We start from the raw sequence: 17,351 nt of genomic DNA on the forward strand, positions 1-17,351 counted from the left end.
CCCACTGATGTAGGGAGAGATGGTCCTCGTAACGCCTGGGCCCACTGATGTAGGGAGAGGTGGTCCTCGTAACGCCTGGGCCCACTGATGTAGGGAGAGGTGGTCCTCGTAACACCTGGGCCCACTGATGTAGGGCGATGTGGGCCGACAGCGGTAGAGCAGCCACAAGCACCTGCTGCTGAGGAACAAGTTATCCGTGTTGAGGGCACGGAGTTGCAACTTGTACCAGAGGGAAATGTTATGCAGCAGAAAAATATTGTTGTAGAAGGTAAGGATGGATCTGAAGAGCCATTTCCTCAGACTGGTGAGGAGGTGCCCAGTACGAGTGCTGGGGTACAGGAGGGGGTTCATGTGGAGCTAGGCTCCCAGGTAGTGGAGGAGATGCCCAGAACGAGTGCTGGGGTACAGGAGGGGGTTCAGGTGGGGCTAGTCTCCCAGGTAGTGGAGGAGATGCCCACTATGAGTAATGGGGTACAGGAGGGGGTTCATGTGGGGCTAGTCTCCCAGGTAGTGGAGGAGATGCCCACTATGAGTAATGGGGTACAGGAGGGGGTTCAGGTGGGTCTAGTCTCCCAGGTAGTGGAGGAGATGCCTGGTATGAGTGATGGGGTGCAAGTGGGGAGTGTTGAGAGGGATGTGGTAGAAGAGTCAGGGGTCTGTGGCCTCATCTGAGGAGGATCAGGAGAAGGATATGGATATCTCTATTGATAAGATAGCAGCTGGTGACGACTCAATTTACAGTCTAGGGTTAATGGGTTCAAGGATCAGACTTTTGGGAAATCTGTCAAATTGGCAGATTTTTTTTGATGTTGATAAGTTTGTGAGGTCAGCTGTGATGTTACAGAAGACGGTGGGGTTAGACCAGTTGAGTGAGAAGAAGCGTTTTCGCTTGAGGAAATGTGTTACTGCTGTCACAGCAGCAAAAGGTGCTGGGAAACGTGGTCAGGGTAAGAGAACATTTAAATAATGATGATGATCATGCCTGTGGTTTCTTCAGCTTCTCCTTTCTCTTCTCTATATGGAGGTACTAAGGGTAGGTTCTCAATATTAATGGTGGAAGGGACAGGAAGAAGAGGGCTTGGGTATTAGAAGTAATAAAACAGAAAATACTTAATGTAGTTTTTCTACAGGAGACACATAGTGATGAGGCTAATGAGGCTAATGAGGTATGTGGTGGGAGGGGCAGCATATACTCAGTCATGGTAATCATTTCAGTGCTGGGGTGGCCATCTTGTTTTCTTCAGGCTTAGGGGTGACTGTGGTATCTACAACTGGGATTGTTAAGGGTCTGCTTTTATTGGTCAGGGCGGATGTTATGGGGTTTTGTTTGTTGTTTTGAATGTTTATGCTCCTAATGAGGGTACAGAGCGTATTGTTGGTTTTGATCAAATAAAGGAAACCTTAAGACAGTGTGACTAAGAGGGGTGTGTGGTTTTAAGGGGGACTGGAACTGTACAGTAGATTTTACTGTTGACCACACTGCTGAAGAACCTCACCTGTGGTCAGCCACTTGTCTGGTCTATTAACTGAGTTTGAGCTTTCTGGTGTGTGGAGAGTAAGGAATGCAACAGTTAGGCAGTACACATGGTTAACAGTTAATGAAGGTGGTGTCGGTGCAGCAAGGTTAGACAGGTGGTATGTATCTGATCACTACTGTAGTAGGGTTGGACGGTTAGACAGGTTGTATGTATCTGATCTCTACTGTAGTAGGGTTGGAAGGTTAGACAGGTATCTGATCTCTACTGTAGTAGGGTTGGAAGGTTAGACAGGTTGTATGTATCTGATCTCTACTGTAGTAGGGTTGGAAGGTTAGACAGGTTGTATGTATCTGATCACTACTGTAGTAGGGTTGGAAGGTTAGACAGGTTGTATGTATCTGATCACTACTGTAGTAGGGTTGGACGGTTAGACAGGTTGTATGTATCTGATCTCTACTGTAGTAGGGTTGGAAGGTTAGACAGGTTGTATGTATCTGATCACTACTGTAGTAGGGTTGGAAGGTTAGACAGGTTGTATGTATCTGATCACTACTGTAGTGGGGTTGGAAGGTTAGACAGGTTGTATGTATCTGATCACTACTGTAGTAGGGTTGGAAGGTTAGACAGGTTGTATGTATCTGATCACTACTGTAGTAGGGTTGGAAGGTTAGACAGGTTGTATGTATCTGATCACTACTGTAGTAGGGTTGGAAGGTTAGACAGGTTGTATGTATCTGATCACTACTGTAGTAGGGTTGGAAGGTTAGACAGGTTGTATGTATCTGATCACTACTGTAGTAGGGTTGGAAGGTTAGACGGGTATCTGATCTCTCCTGTAGTAGGGTTGGAAGGTTAGACAGGTTGTATGTATCTGATCACTACTGTAGTAGGGTTGGAAGGTTAGACAGGTTGTATGTATCTGATCACTACTGTAGTAGGGTTGGAAGGTTAGACAGGTATCTGATCTCTACTGTAGTAGGGTTGGAAGGTTAGACAGGTTGTATGTATCTGATCACTACTGTAGTAGGGTTGGAAGGTTAGACAGGTTGTATGTATCTGATCTCTACTGTAGTAGGGTTGGAAGGTTAGACAGGTTGTATGTATCTGATCTCTACTGTAGTAGGGTTGGAAGGTTAGACAGGTTGTATGTATCTGATCACTACTGTAGTAGGGTTGGAAGGTTAGACAGGTTGTATGTATCTGATCACTACTGTAGTAGGGTTGGAAGGTTAGACAGGTTGTATGTATCTGATCACTACTGTAGTAGGGTTGGAAGGTTAGACAGGTGGTATGTATCTGATCACTATTGTAGTAGGATTGGAAGGTTAGACAGGTTGTATGTATCTGATCACTACTGTAGTAGGGTTGGAAGGTTAGACAGGTTGTATGTATCTGATCACTACTGTAGTAGGGTTGGAAGGTTAGACAGGTTGTATGTATCTGATCACTACTGTAGTAGGGTTGGAAGGTTAGACAGGTTGTATGTATCTGATCACTACTGTAGTTGGGTTGGAAGGTTAGACAGGTTGTATGTATCTGATCACTACTGTAGTAGGGTTGGAAGGTTAGACAGGTTGTATGTATCTGATCACTACTGTAGTAGGGTTGGAAGGTTAGACAGGTTGTATGTATCTGATCACTACTGTAGTAGGGTTGGAAGGTTAGACAGGTATCTGATCACTACTGTAGTAGGGTTGGAAGGTTAGACAGGTATCTGATCTCTACTGTAGTAGGGTTGGACGGTTAGACAGGTTGTATGTATCTGATCTCTACTGTAGTAGGGTTGGAAGGTTAGACAGGTTGTATGTATCTGATCACTACTGTAGTAGGGTTGGAAGGTTAGACAGGTTGTATGTATCTGATCACTACTGTAGTAGGGTTGGACGGTTAGACAGGTTGTATGTATCTGATCACTACTGTAGTAGGGTTGGAAGGTTAGACAGGTTGTATGTATCTGATCACTACTGTAGTAGGGTTGGAAGGTTAGACAGGTTATATGTATCTGATCACTACTGTAGTAGGGTTGGACGGTTAGACAGGTTGTATGTATCTGATCTCTACTGTAGTAGGGTTGGAAGGTTAGACAGGTATCTGATCTCTACTGTAGTAGGGTTGGAAGGTTAGACAGGTTGTATGTATCTGATCACTACTGTAGTAGGGTTGGAAGGTTAGACAGGTTGTATGTATCTGATCACTACTGTAGTAGGGTTGGAAGGTTAGACAGGTTGTATGTATCTGATCACTACTGTAGTAGGGTTGGAAGGTTAGACAGGTTATATGTATCTGATCACTACTGTAGTTGGGTTGGAAGGTTAGACAGGTTGTATGTATCTGATCACTACTGTAGTAGGGTTGGACGGTTAGACAGGTTGTATGTATCTGATCACTACTGTAGTAGGGTTGGAAGGTTAGACAGGTTATATGTATCTGATCACTACTGTAGTAGGGTTGGAAGGTTAGACAGGTATCTGATCACTACTGTAGTAGGGTTGGAAGGTTAGACAGGTATCTGATCTCTACTGTAGTAGGGTTGGAAGGTTAGACAGGTGTTATGTATCTGATCACTACTGTAGTAGGGTTGGAAGGTTAGACAGGTTGTATGTATCTGATCACTACTGTAGTAGGGTTGGAAGGTTAGACAGGTGGTATGTATCTGATCACTACTGTAGTAGGGTTGGAAGGTTAGACAGGTTGTATCTACCTGATCTCTACTGTAGTAGGGTTGGAAGGTTAGACAGGTTGTATGTATCTGATCTCTACTGTAGTAGGGTTGGAAGGTTAGACAGGTTGTATGTATCTGATCACTACTGTAGTAGGGTTGGAAGGTTAGACAGGTTGTATGTATCTGATCACTACTGTAGTAGGGTTGGAAGGTTAGACAGGTTGTATGTATCTGATCTCTACTGTAGTAGGGTTGGAAGGTTAGACAGGTTGTATGTATCTGATCTCTACTGTAGTAGGGTTGGAAGGTTAGAAAGGTATCTGATCTCTACTGTAGTAGGGTTGGAAGGTTAGACAGGTTGTATGTATCTGATCTCTACTGTAGTAGGGTTGGAAGGTTAGACAGGTTGTATCTACCTGATCACTACTGTAGTAGGGTTGGAAGGTTAGACACGTGGTATGTATCTGATCTCTACTGTAGTAGGGTTGGAAGGTTAGACAGGTATCTGATCTCTACTGTAGTAGGGTTGGAAGGTTAGACAGGTTATATGTATCTGATCACTACTGTAGTAGCGTTGGAAGGTTAGACAGGTATCTGATCTCTACTGTAATAGGGTTGGAAGGTTAGACAGGTTGTATGTATCTGATCACTACTGTAGTAGGGTTGGAAGGTTAGACAGGTTGTATGTATCTGATCTCTCCTGTAGTAGGGTTGGAAGGTTAGACAGGTTGTATGTATCTGATCACTACTGTAGTAGGGTTGGAAGGTTAGACAGGTGGTATGTATCTGATCACTACTGTAGTAGGGTTGGAAGGTTAGACAGGTTATATGTATCTGATCACTACTGTAGTAGGGTTGGAAGGTTAGACAGGTTATATGTATCTGATCACTACTGTAGTAGGGTTGGAAGGTTAGACAGGTTATATGTATCTGATCACTACTGTAGTAGGGTTGGAAGGTTAGACAGGTTGTATGTATCTGATCACTACTGTAGTAGGGTTGGAAGGTTAGACAGGTATCTGATCACTACTGTAGTAGGGTTGGAAGGTTAGACAGGTATCTGATCACTACTGTAGTAGGGTTGGAAGGTTAGACAGGTATCTGATCTCTACTGTAGTAGGGTTGGAAGGTTAGACAGGTTGTATGTATCTGATCTCTACTGTAGTAGGGTTGGAAGGTTAGACAGGTGGTATGTATCTGATCACTACTGTAGTAGGGTTGGAAGGTTAGACAGGTATCTGATCACTACTGTAGTAGGGTTGGAAGGTTAGACAGGTATCTGATCTCTACTGTAATAGGGTTGGAAGGTTAGACAGGTTGTATGTATCTGATCTCTACTGTAGTAGGGTTGGAAGGTTAGACAGGTTGTATGTATCTGATCACTACTGTAGTAGGGTTGGAAGGTTAGACAGGTTGTATGTATCTGATCTCTCCTGTAGTAGGGTTGGAAGGTTAGACAGGTTGTATGTATCTGATCACTATTGTAGTAGGGTTGGAAGGTTAGACAGGTGGTATGTATCTGATCACTACTGTAGTAGGGTTGGAAGGTTGTATGTATCTGATCACTACTGTAGTAGGATTGGAAGGTTAGACAGGTTGTATGTATCTGATCACTACTGTAGTAGGGTTGGAAGGTTAGACAGGTGGTATGTATCTGATCACTACTGTAGTAGGGTTGGAAGGTTAGACAGGTGGTATGTATCTGATCACTACTGTAGTAGGGTTGGAAGGTTAGACAGGTTGTATGTATCTGATCACTACTGTAGTAGGGTTGGAAGGTTAGACAGGTTGTATGTATCTGATCTCTACTGTAGTAGGGTTGGAAGGTTAGACAGGTATCTGATCACTACTGTAGTAGGGTTGGAAGGTTAGACAGGTTGTATGTATCTTATCACTACTGTAGTAGGGTTGGAAGGTTAGACAGGTTGTATGTATCTGATCACTACTGTAGTAGGGTTGGAAGGTTAGACAGGTATCTGATCTCTACTGTAGTAGGGTTGGAAGGTTAGACAGGTTGTATGTATCTGATCTCTCCTGTAGTAGGGTTGGAAGGTTAGACAGGTTGTATGTATCTGATCACTACTGTAGTAGGGTTGGAAGGTTAGACAGGTATCTGATCTCTACTGTAGTAGGGTTGGAAGGTTAGACAGGTATCTGATCTCTACTGTAGTAGGGTTGGAAGGTTAGACAGGTATCTGATCTCTACTGTAGTAGGGTTGGAAGGTTAGACAGGTATCTGATCTCTACTGTAGTAGGGTTGGAAGGTTAGACAGGTATCTGATCTCTACTGTAGTAGGGTTGGAAGGTTAGACAGGTATCTGATCTCTACTGTAGTAGGGTTGGAAGGTTAGACAGGTATCTGATCTCTACTGTAGTAGGGTTGGAAGGTTAGACAGGTATCTGATCTCTACTGTAGTAGGGTTGGAAGGTTAGACAGGTGATCTGATCACTACTGTAGTAGGGTTGGAAGGTTAGACAGGTTTTATCTGATCTCTACTGTAGTAGGGTTGGAAGGTTAGACAGGTTTGTATCTGATCTCTACTGTAGTAGGGTTGGAAGGTTAGACAGGTATCTGATCTCTACTGTAGTAGGGTTGGAAGGTTAGACAGGTATCTGATCTCTACTGTAGTAGGGTTGGAAGGTTAGACAGGTATCTGATCTCTACTGTAGTAGGGTTGGAAGGTGTGATATTACTCCTGTGGGTTTCTCTGATCATCATATTGTTACTGTTGATATTTACTTGTCCCGTCCACGAAGATCATCACCTTACTGGTATTTTAATGTTAAATTGTTACATGATGTCATGTTTTGGGAGGGATGTAGTGGAGAAAGGGTGTGCCAGACTGTCGAGGTGTAAATGGGTGCTACCCCAGCTGTCTTATAGGGGAAGGGTACTGGTAGGTAATAATCTTGCTGCCTCTACCCTGTGGCACAGACTAGTGATTTTACAGCCACCCAGGGCTGGGAGCCGGGAGCTGATCAGGTCTATCAATCTGATACAAGAGCATCAGAGGACCTTTGTCAATTTCTTCTGGTCTGGACAACACTGGATTACAGCTGCAGCCCTTTACCTGCCACTGCACGAGGTGGGCAAGGCCTGGTGGACATTTCTTCTGGTCTGGACAACACTGGATTACAGCTGCAGCCCTGTACCTGCCACTGCACGAGGTGGGCAAGGCCTGGTGGACATTTCTTCTGGTCTGGACAGCACTGGATTACAGCTGCAGCCCTGTACCTGCCACTGCACGAGGTGGGCAAGGCCTGGTGGACATTTATTCTGGTCTGGACAGCACTGGATTACAGCTGCAGCCCTGTACCTGCCACTACACGAGGTGGGCAAGGCCTGGTGGACATTTCTTCTGGTCTGGACAACACTGGATTACAGCTGCAGCCCTGTACCTGCCACTACACGAGGTGGGCAAGGCCTGGTGGACATTTCTTCTGGTCTGGACAGCACTGGATTACAGCTGCAGCCCTGTACCTGCCACTGCACGAGGTGGGCAAGGCCTGGTGGACATTTCTTCTAGGATCATGGCTTTCCGGCTTCAAGCAGCCCAGAGACTGTTGTACAGAGACGGTTCTAGCTGGGTCGACACAGCCGACACAGTGATGAGGAGAGCAGGCTGTTTGGGCTTAGACAAGCACCTTTTCCTCTTAAAGCTGGAGGGGGGTGATTTTCCTGGCCTGACTCCATTTTATGAGTCTGTTATGCAGGCTTGGAGAGTTCTTGTCAAGTCCCGTAAGGCCGGCACGCCACCAGGGATGTGGCTTTTTGATGAGCCTCTTTTTCACAAACTGCCTATTGAAAAGAGGACAGCTGATCTCCAATGGAGGATAATACATGGAGCCATAGCCACCAACATGCATCTGGTACACCTGGATCCCACTGTTGGGGAGGGGTGTCCATTCTGTGCTGAGTCTGAAACATCTGATCTTACAGTGTCCCAGGTTGGTGGGGATGATTGACCTGATCACTAGCTGGTTCTCAGCTCTGGGAGAGGTTTTCTCTTCCCAACTGTTTATATTTGGGCTAAAGTACAGGTTATTCGGGGACAGCCTATTACAAACTGGTTAACAATATTGATCTGTTTATGAGTATATGGGGTATTCAGACTCTGTTGTGTTTAGTTAGTGTGGAGGAGGATTTGGTGTTGTTTTTAATTGATGTGTAACTATGGTTTTGTATGAGTTTTTATTGTGTTGTGGGTTCCCAGACCCAATAAAGATGATTTAAAACTCAAATCTCGCCTCTCCTCTCTCATTTTCCCTTGAACACTGACCTCGGGTCAGTTTTGCATTTCTCTTACCAATGGTTAAGGTTAAGATGGGGGGAAAGGGGAGCTGATCCTGTCTCATGATAATATCAGGATATCTTTCCTGGATGTGAGGTAGGGAACTCCTCTGACAGAGAGAGAGGGACAGAGTGGGGTGGGGGAGTGGATGAGAGTAGGGGGGGGGGTGAGAGAGAGGGAGGGGAGGTCCCTTTGAAACACCACTGCATCGCTGCTCTGGAGCGATAACAGGCTGGAATGGGATTATTATTGAAACAAGGAAAGTCTTTTCTTCTTCCCGCTCCTTATCCTCCCTTTCTCCCTCTATCACTCTCCCTCCCTCCCTCCCTCCCTCTCTCTCTCTCTCTCCCTCCCTTCCTTCATCACTCTCCCTCCCTCCCTTCCTCTCTCTCTATCAATCTCTCTTCCTCCCTTCCTCTCTCTATCAATCTCTCTTCCTCCCTCCCTTCCTCTCTCTATCCATCTCTATCCCTCTCACTCTCCCTTCCTCTCTCTATCCATCTCCCTCCCTCCCTTCCTCTCTCTATCCCTCTCACTCTCCCTTCCTCTCTCTATCCATCTCTATCCCTCTCACTCTCCCTTCCTCTCTCTATCCATCTCTATACCTCACTCTCCCTCCCTCCCTCTCTCTATCCATCTCCCTCCCTCCCTTCCTCTCTCTATCCATCTCACTCTCCCTCCCTTCCTCTCTCTATCCCTCTCTATCCCTGTCTCTCCCTCCCTTCCTCTCTCTATCCCTCCCTTCCTCTCTCTATCCCTCCCTTCCTCTCTCTATCCCTCCCTTCCTCTCTCTATCCCTCCCTTCCTCTCTCTATCCCTCCCTTCCTCTCTCTATCCCTCCCTTCCTCTCTCTATCCCTCCCTTCCTCTCTCTATCCATCTCCCTGCCTTCCTCTCTCTATCCCTCCCTTCCTCTCTCTATCCCTCCCTTCCTCTCTCTATCCCTCCCTTCCTTCCTCTCTCTATCCATCTCCCTCCCTCCCTTCCTCTCTCTATCCCTCTCACTCTCCCTCCCTCTCTCTATCCCTCTCTATCCCTGTCTCTCCCTCCCTTCCTCTCTCTATCCCTCCCTTCCTCTCTCTATCCCTCCCTTCCTCTCTCTATCCCTCCCTTCCTCTTTCTATCCATCTCCCTCCCTTCCTCTCTCTCTCTCTATCCATCTCCATCCCTCCCTTCTCTCTCTCCCTCCCTCCCTCCCTTCCTTCCTCTCTCTATCCATCTCCATCCCTCTCACTCTCCCTCCCTCCCTTCCTCTCTCTATCCCTCTCGCTCTTCTCTCCCCCACAGTTTTAGGAGTAGGCTGAGAGGCAGGGGAGGTGATCCATTTAGTCTCACAATGGATTTTGGTGAGAGAGGCAGAGTAGAGCAACGAGGCTCGCACACACACACACACACACACACACACACACACACACACACACACACACACACACACACACACACAGAGAGAGAGAGAACACTCCCAGCAGTGGAACAGAGTAGTTGGATGCACAAAGACCAGCTGGTAATACATTGTGTCTCTCTCTGTCCTGTCTTCAAACCAGCCAACCATACACAGATCAATAAAAACCTCCTCTTCCTCTTCTTTCCTCTTCCTCAACCCTACTGTGACCCTGTGCACTCTCTCTAGTGTAAACACCACATTCATTGGGGTATTCAGACCACTATATATGTAGAAGACAGTGTACAGAACAAGGCTGTCGATAACTCAATTTGGACATAAATGCAGACAGAAACTTCATTCCAAGCTTCCAAGTGTTAAACTCGTTTGACAGGAGCCTTTTGATCCATATGTTCTTACAGACCATTTAACCACAATCCTGAAAGCATCCAGTTCAAGCCTCACTAAGGCCCCTCTGTTGACTTGTCCCTCTGTGGTTCCATTCCTTGATCAATCCTAAATGCCATGACATTTAAGTGCAGGCAGGAATCCTAGGCAAGGCTCCACACAGTCCACAGTGCAGGACAGGACAGGTGACAGACTGGTGGCTGTGACCCTCCTAACTAAACCCAGTGTTGAACTGTAATGTACCGTGACTTGATCTGCATGGGTTCTAAAGGGTAATAGATAGAAGAGCTCTATCATAGCTCTCTAGGTTAGAAGCTGACTATCTCTGTCTGCAGACACTGTTTTCAATTGTGGTTCATGTGTGTTAATACACGAGTGGGGATTGGGGCATAGCCTGCACACCTAAACTGCCTTGAGGAAGCCACATTGACCCTCTGCAATGAAATCACACATTGTTGTACAGTGGACCTGTGTGACATACAGACACAGACACACAGACACACACAGAGACACACACACACAGAGACACACACACAGAGACACACACACACAGACACACCACTGTCTTTCAGTTGTGACTGACTGATGGAGGCTGGCAGGCAGGCCGCAGGCTACCAACGTGACCCTGTAGGACCTAGAAGCATGTAGCTGAAATAACATATAAACTGGATGTGTTGGATCATGGTGTGATGATTTAATGGAATGATGAAAGAGACAAACATGCTCATTACATTTCCTATGAGTCTTGTGTTTCCACCTGAGTGAGAGAGGGAGAGGGAGAGAGAGAGCGAGAGGGAGAGAGAGAGCGAGAGGGAGAGCGAGAGGGAGAGTGAGAGAGAGAGTGAGAGCGCGAGAGAGAAGGGGAGAGTGAAAGCCGACTGAGCACCACAAGTCAGATTGTAAAAGTATGTAAACAAAGATGGTTACTCCTAATGTATACATCTAAGAGTGGCAAGACCATGGGGACCTTTTGTTGTGTGAATCTGAAAATGCTTCCACTTTGAAGACATAGCTCTGCCTCATATACCTCAATCATCCATCACTCCATCCATAGACAGGAGTGACATATAGGTGTTATAAAGCGTCCTACCTCCAGTACTTTCCCAGTGATGTACTTCTTGCAGCTGTCACACTGGATACCGTACATGGCATGGTAGTCCACCTCGCAGTAGGGGATCCCATCCCTAGTACAACACACACACAGACACAGACAGCTTTCAATACATACTCTGTGACATTCTGACACTTCTGACAGGTGATATCAGAGAAAGAGAGACAGTGACACGACCAGATTCAAAATGTCCAAAATTATTTTCACATCTGAGTTATCTGGTTACAGGTGAGTGATGTGATCTGAGTTATTGTCACGGATCCCTCGAGGTGTCGAGGTGGTGATGTGGTGTGATGTGGTGTCGAGGTGGTGATGTGGTGTCGAGGTGGTGATGTGGTGTCGTCGAGGTGGTGATGTGGTGTTGTCGAGGTGGTGATGTGGTGTCGAGGTGGTGATGTGGTGTCGTCGAGGTGTTGAGGTGGTGGTGTTGTTGTGGTGATGTGGTGTCGAGGTGGTGTTGAGGTGGTGATGTGGTGTCGAGGTGGTGATGTGGTGTCGTCGAGGTGGTGATGTGGTGTCGAGGTGGTGATGTGGTGTCGTCGAGGTGGTGATGTGGTGTCGTCGAGGTGGTGATGTGGTGTCGAGGTGGTGATGTGGTGTCGAGGTGGTGATGTGGTGTCGAGGTGGTGATGTGGTGTCGAGGTGGTGATGTGGTGTCGTCGAGGTGGTGATGTGGTGTCGAGGTGGTGATGTGGTGTCGAGGTGGTGATGTGGTGTCGAGGTGGTGATGTGGTGTCGTCGAGGTGGTGATGTGGTGTCGAGGTGGTGATGTGGTGTCGTCGAGGTGTTGAGGTGGTGGTGTTGTGGTGGTGTTGTGGTGATGTGGTGTCGAGGTGGTGTTGAGGTGGTGATGTGGTGTCGAGGTGGTGTTGAGGTGGTGTTGTTGATGTGGTGTCAAGGTGTTGAGATGTTGTGGTGTTGAGGAGGTGTTGAGGTGTTGAGGAGGTGTTGAGGTGTTGAGGAGGTGTTGAGGAGGTGTTGAGGTGTTGAGATGTTGTGGTGTTGAGATGTGGTGTTGAGGAGGTGTTGAGGTGTTGTGGTGTTGAGATGTGGTGTTGAGGAGGTGTTGAGGTGTTGTGGTGTGGTGTTGAGGAGGTGTTGAGGTGTTGAGATGTTGTGGTGTTGAGGAGGTGTTGAGATGTGGTGTTGAGGAGGTGTTGAGGTGTTGTGGTGTTGAGGAGGTGTTGAGGTGTTGTGGTGTTGAGGAGGTGTTGAGGTGTTGTGGTGTTGAGGTGTGGTGTTGAGGAGGTGTTGCGATGTTGTGGTGTTGAGGAGGTGTTGAGATGTTGTGGTGTTGAGGAGGTGTTGAGATGTGGTGTTGAGGAGGTGTTGAGGAGGTGTTGAGGTGTGGTGTTGAGGAGGTGTTGTGGTGTTGAGGTGTTGTTGAGGAGGTGTTGAGATGTTGTGGTGTTGAGATGTGGTGTTGTTAGGGCTATGAGAGACTCACTTGCTGATGTACTCGGCGTTGAGCACCTTGTTGCAGACCTTACACTTGAAGCAGCCCAGGTGCCAGTGTTTATCCAGCGCTACAAGAGACTGCTCATTCTTAAACTCCTTCCCACAGCCACAGCAGTCTACACAGAGACAGAGAGAGAGAGAGAGAGAGAGAGAGAGAGAGAGAGAGAGAGAGAGAGAGAGAGAGAGAGATTTATCAGGATGTGAAGCGAGAGGAGGTGGACTGATATTCTACTGTATAGAATGATGACGTGAGACAGAGAGACAGAACATGAGTGTATGTAGGGTAACTTACTGTGGACAGCCTGTATGGGAGCAGGGCTGTTGGCAGACTGGGGCTGTGTACAGTTTTGGCAGACACACTCTTTACCGTTAAAAGTCACACGGTCACCGGCAGGAAACGGCTGTCTGTCAATCAACACGCAACACAAGACACGGTCAGTTCACAACAATGAACTAGTCATTATTGAACTGTGAACATGTTTTACTGTTTGGGTGAGTAAGACTGCAGACCATGATGACTATGGCTGACATTCCAGGGTAATACGTGAAGGGCGGACAACCAACGTGATTCGAGGTGCAACAATTTTTGGGCGCCAACATTGATAAAGAAATGAGTTCTGATGAAGGCCACTGACGAGGGCCACTGACGAGGGCCACTGACAGACGAAGGCCACTGACGAAGACCTTTTCAACTAAATTCTCACGGTATTAGATCATGTGAATAAATAACCCCCACATTGACCATGCATAAATGTATCAAAGCCTTTAGGTGAGCAGCATTAGGGAAGACTCCATTACACCAAACTGTACTACAGCACTGAGGAGTGGAGTATCTCACTACCAGACTGGCAGTGGGTTCAGTAGAATAGAGCAGAGATAATTCCATATTGTCTTGGCTGATATTAGTGTGAAAGATGGGAGTTGTTATCATGCTATGTTTATCACCTAATGCTCTACGTTAGTCCCACTGGATCTGATATGGTCACTGTCACAGCCAGGCTGCTCAGGTTCAAGAGTAGGGACAAACACACACGCACACACAGGCACACACACACACACACACACACACACACACACACGCACCAGACTAATGAGTCGTAAATGACATATACCAACAAGTACATGGTCCCATCCACACTGACCCAGTGTGATGAATAGAGATACAGAGAGAACTAGATAGGTGCTGAATGTGTGATGAATAGAGATACAGAAAGAACTAGATAGGTGCTGAATGTGTGATGAATAGAGATACAGAGAGAACTAGATAGATGCTGAATGTGTGATGAATAGAGATACAGAAAGAACTAGATAGATGCTGAATGTGTGATGAATAGAGATACAGAGAGAACTAGATAGATGCTAAATGTGTGATGAATAGAGATACAGAGAGAACTAGATAGATGATGAATAGAGATACAGAGAGAACTAGATAGATGCTGAATGTGTGATGAATAGAGATACAGAGAGAACTAGATAGATGCTGAATGTGTGATGAATAGAGATACAGAGAGAACTAGATAGATGCTAAATGTGTGATGAATAGAGATACAGAGAGGAGAACTAGATAGATGATGAATGTGTGATGACAGATGTAGAACAACCAATCTGAGACTCCCTCCCTCCTCCCCACAGAGAAACACATACATATAGATACCAATGCAACTAACCACACACACAGTGTGGTTAAAGTAACACTATGCTCTTGCCAAGGGACAGACCGCACAACAACCTCTACAGGAGTCAGGACAGTGTCACCCATCCTCCACCCTCTCCATCCCTTCCTCTCAGCCTTTATGACATCCCAAACTCCTAAATGTAAGAGGTCACATTAGAGATTATTCATCTACCCTAGAAGAAGAACGGACACAGTGACAGATACAGCAGTATTGGAGATGGAGACTAACATACATCATATACCACACAGGGAGAGAGGGAGAAAGAGAGAGAGAGAGAGAGAGAGAGAGCATCAGGGAGAAAGAGAGAGAGAGAATAAGGGAGAGGGAGAGAGAGAATCAGGGAGCGAGAGAGAGAGAGCATCAGGGAGAAAGAGAGAGAGAGAATCAGGGAGCGAGAGAGAGAGAGCATCAGGGAGAAAGAGAGAGAGAATCAGGGAGAGAGGGAGAGAGAGAGAATCAGGGAGAGAGGGAGAGAGAGAATCAGGGAGCGAGAGAGCATCAGGGAGAAAGAGAGAGAGAGAATCAGGGAGAGAGAGAGAGAGAGAATCAGGGAGAGAGGGAGAGCATCAGGGAGAGAGGGAGAGAGAGAATCAGGGAGCGAGAGAGAGAGAGAATCAGGGAGAGAGGGAGAGCATCAGGGAGAGAGGGAGAGAGAGAGAATCAGGGAGAGAGGGAGAGAGAGAATCAGGGAGAGAGGGAGAGAGAGAATCAGGGAGCGAGAGAGAGAGAGAATCAGGGAGAAAGAGAGAGAGAGAATCAGGGAGAGAGGGAGAGAGAGAATCAGGGAGAGAGGGAGAGCATCAGGGAGAAAGAGAGAGAGAGAATCAGGGAGAGAGGGAGAGAGAGAATCAGGGAGAGAGAGAGAGAGAGAGAGAATCAGGGAGAAAGAGAGAGAGAGAATCAGGGAGAGAGGGAGAGAGAGAATCAGGGAGAGAGGGAGAGCATCAGGGAGAGAGGGAGAGCATCAGGGAGAAAGAGAGATCAACAACAACACCTTCACACACACACATAGTTAACACTGGCTTATAGATCACACACACACACACACACACACACACACACACACACACACACACAGTATTCCATTTGAATGCGTTAGGGGATTCCAGGTCAAACTACAGTATTGACAGTCTTCAAAACATCCAGATGCATATTTTAATGTGGGCATCCATCTGTCTGTGCATCTGATTGTCCCTTAGGTGTGTGTGTGTGTGTGTGTGTGTGTGTGTGTGTGTGTGTGTGTGTGTGTGTGTGTGTGTGTGTCCCTCCTCCCTTACTTGCAGGTGACGCAGACGAAGCAGCGTGGGTGGTAGGTCTTTCCCAGCGCTGACACCACCTCTCCCTCGATGAACTCCTCACAGCTGAAGCAGCGCGTGCCGTACATCCGCTGGTAGTCCAGGGTGCAGATGTACTCCCCCTGACGCACAAAGAACCCCCCCTGGGCCAGGTCAACGCCACACACTGCATGGGGAAAGAGAGAGGGGAACACAATGAGACATCCAATCAAAGATAGCAGTGTGTTTTGTTTACATTTGTCAAAATAAGCATTGCTGTATAAAAAAGAAAGAAATATCACATTCCATATATACTTCCAACAATTGAATGGGTTAACCAACATTTAGGTATGCACTGCCTTCTTCACAATCAGCTGAAATGCCTGAGAGGATGGTACAGATGGATAACTCTAGCTGAAATGCCTGAGAGGGTGGTACAGATGGATAACTCTAGCTGAAATGCCTGAGAGGGTGGTACAGATGGATAACTCTAGCTGAAATACCTGAGAGGGTGGTACAGATGGATAACTGTAGCTGAAATACCTGAGAGGGTGGTACAGATGGATAACTCTAGCTGAAATGCCTGAGAGGGTGGTACAGATGGATAACTCTAGCTGAAATGCCTGAGAGGGTGGTACAGATGGATAACTCTAGCTGAAATGCCTGAGAGGGTGGTACAGATGGATAACTCTAGCTGAAATGCCTGAGAGGGTGGTACAGATGGATAACTCTAGCTGAAATGCCTGAGAGGGTGGTACAGATGGATAACTCTAGCTGAAATGCCTGAGAGGATGGTACAGATGGATAACTCTAGCTGAAATGCCTGAGAGGGTGGTACAGATGGATAACTCTAGCTGAAATGCCTGAGAGGGTGGTACAGATGGATAACTCTAGCTGAAATGCCTGAGAGTGTGGTACAGATGGATAACTCTAGCTGAAATGCCTGAGAGGGTGGTACAGATGGATAACTCTAGCTGAAATGCCTGAGAGGGTGGTACAGATGGATAACTCTAGCTGAGATGCCTGAGAGGATGGTACAGATGGATAACTCTAGCTGAGATGCCTGAGAGGGTGGTACAGATGGATAACTCTAGCTGAAATGCCTGAGAGGATGGTACAGATGGATAACTCTAGCTGAAATGCCTGAGAGGGTGGTACAGATGGATAACTCTAGCTGGAATCCATGAAGAGAGGTCCAATGAAGAGGAATGGACACAGTTGATAACACCAGCACTATCTCACAGTCTGGAACAAGTGAGAGGAACAACTGTGATACCAAGAGCCTTTTCTACACGTCTTGTTTTCATGAACCACTGTGGCTGCCAGCAACACATCACTGAGATACAGAGAGAGTGTGGGTGTCTGCATCTTTCAGCATGTGTTTATGTGTGTGGAAATTCAACGCATTTCACCTCCATGAGCACGGCATGAAAAGCCATCACAGACAGTACATAGAGTGACTGACAGCATCACACACACTACACAGAGTGACTGACAGCATCACACACACTACACAGAGTGACTGACAGCATCACACAGAGATGAAACATCTCTCTCTCTCTCTCAGCATGGAAATAATACATTAACCATGGCAACAACACAATACACACAT

At 46.7% G+C, this 17,351-nt stretch overlaps 1 protein-coding gene across 15 annotated transcripts in view; it reads right to left on the reverse strand.

Annotated features, from left to right (window-relative positions):
• LOC106608569 (actin-binding LIM protein 2) overlaps positions 1–17,351 on the reverse strand; it is a 127,332-nt gene that overhangs the window by 47,393 nt on the left and 62,588 nt on the right. For all 15 annotated transcript variants that reach the window (XM_014206544.2, XM_014206545.2, XM_014206543.2 and 12 more), the window contains exons 3-6: positions 15,743–15,926; positions 13,082–13,194; positions 12,779–12,905; positions 11,311–11,404 (exon numbers count right to left, since the gene is read on the reverse strand). In XM_014206544.2, coding sequence (XP_014062019.1) covers positions 11,311–11,404; positions 12,779–12,905; positions 13,082–13,194; positions 15,743–15,926 — 518 coding nt within the window. The remainder of the gene's footprint in view (positions 1–11,310; positions 11,405–12,778; positions 12,906–13,081; positions 13,195–15,742; positions 15,927–17,351) is intronic.

The sequence above is a fragment of the Salmo salar genome, chromosome ssa07, assembly GCF_905237065.1.
Source record: "Salmo salar chromosome ssa07, Ssal_v3.1, whole genome shotgun sequence".
Classification (NCBI taxonomy): domain Eukaryota; kingdom Metazoa; phylum Chordata; class Actinopteri; order Salmoniformes; family Salmonidae; genus Salmo; species Salmo salar.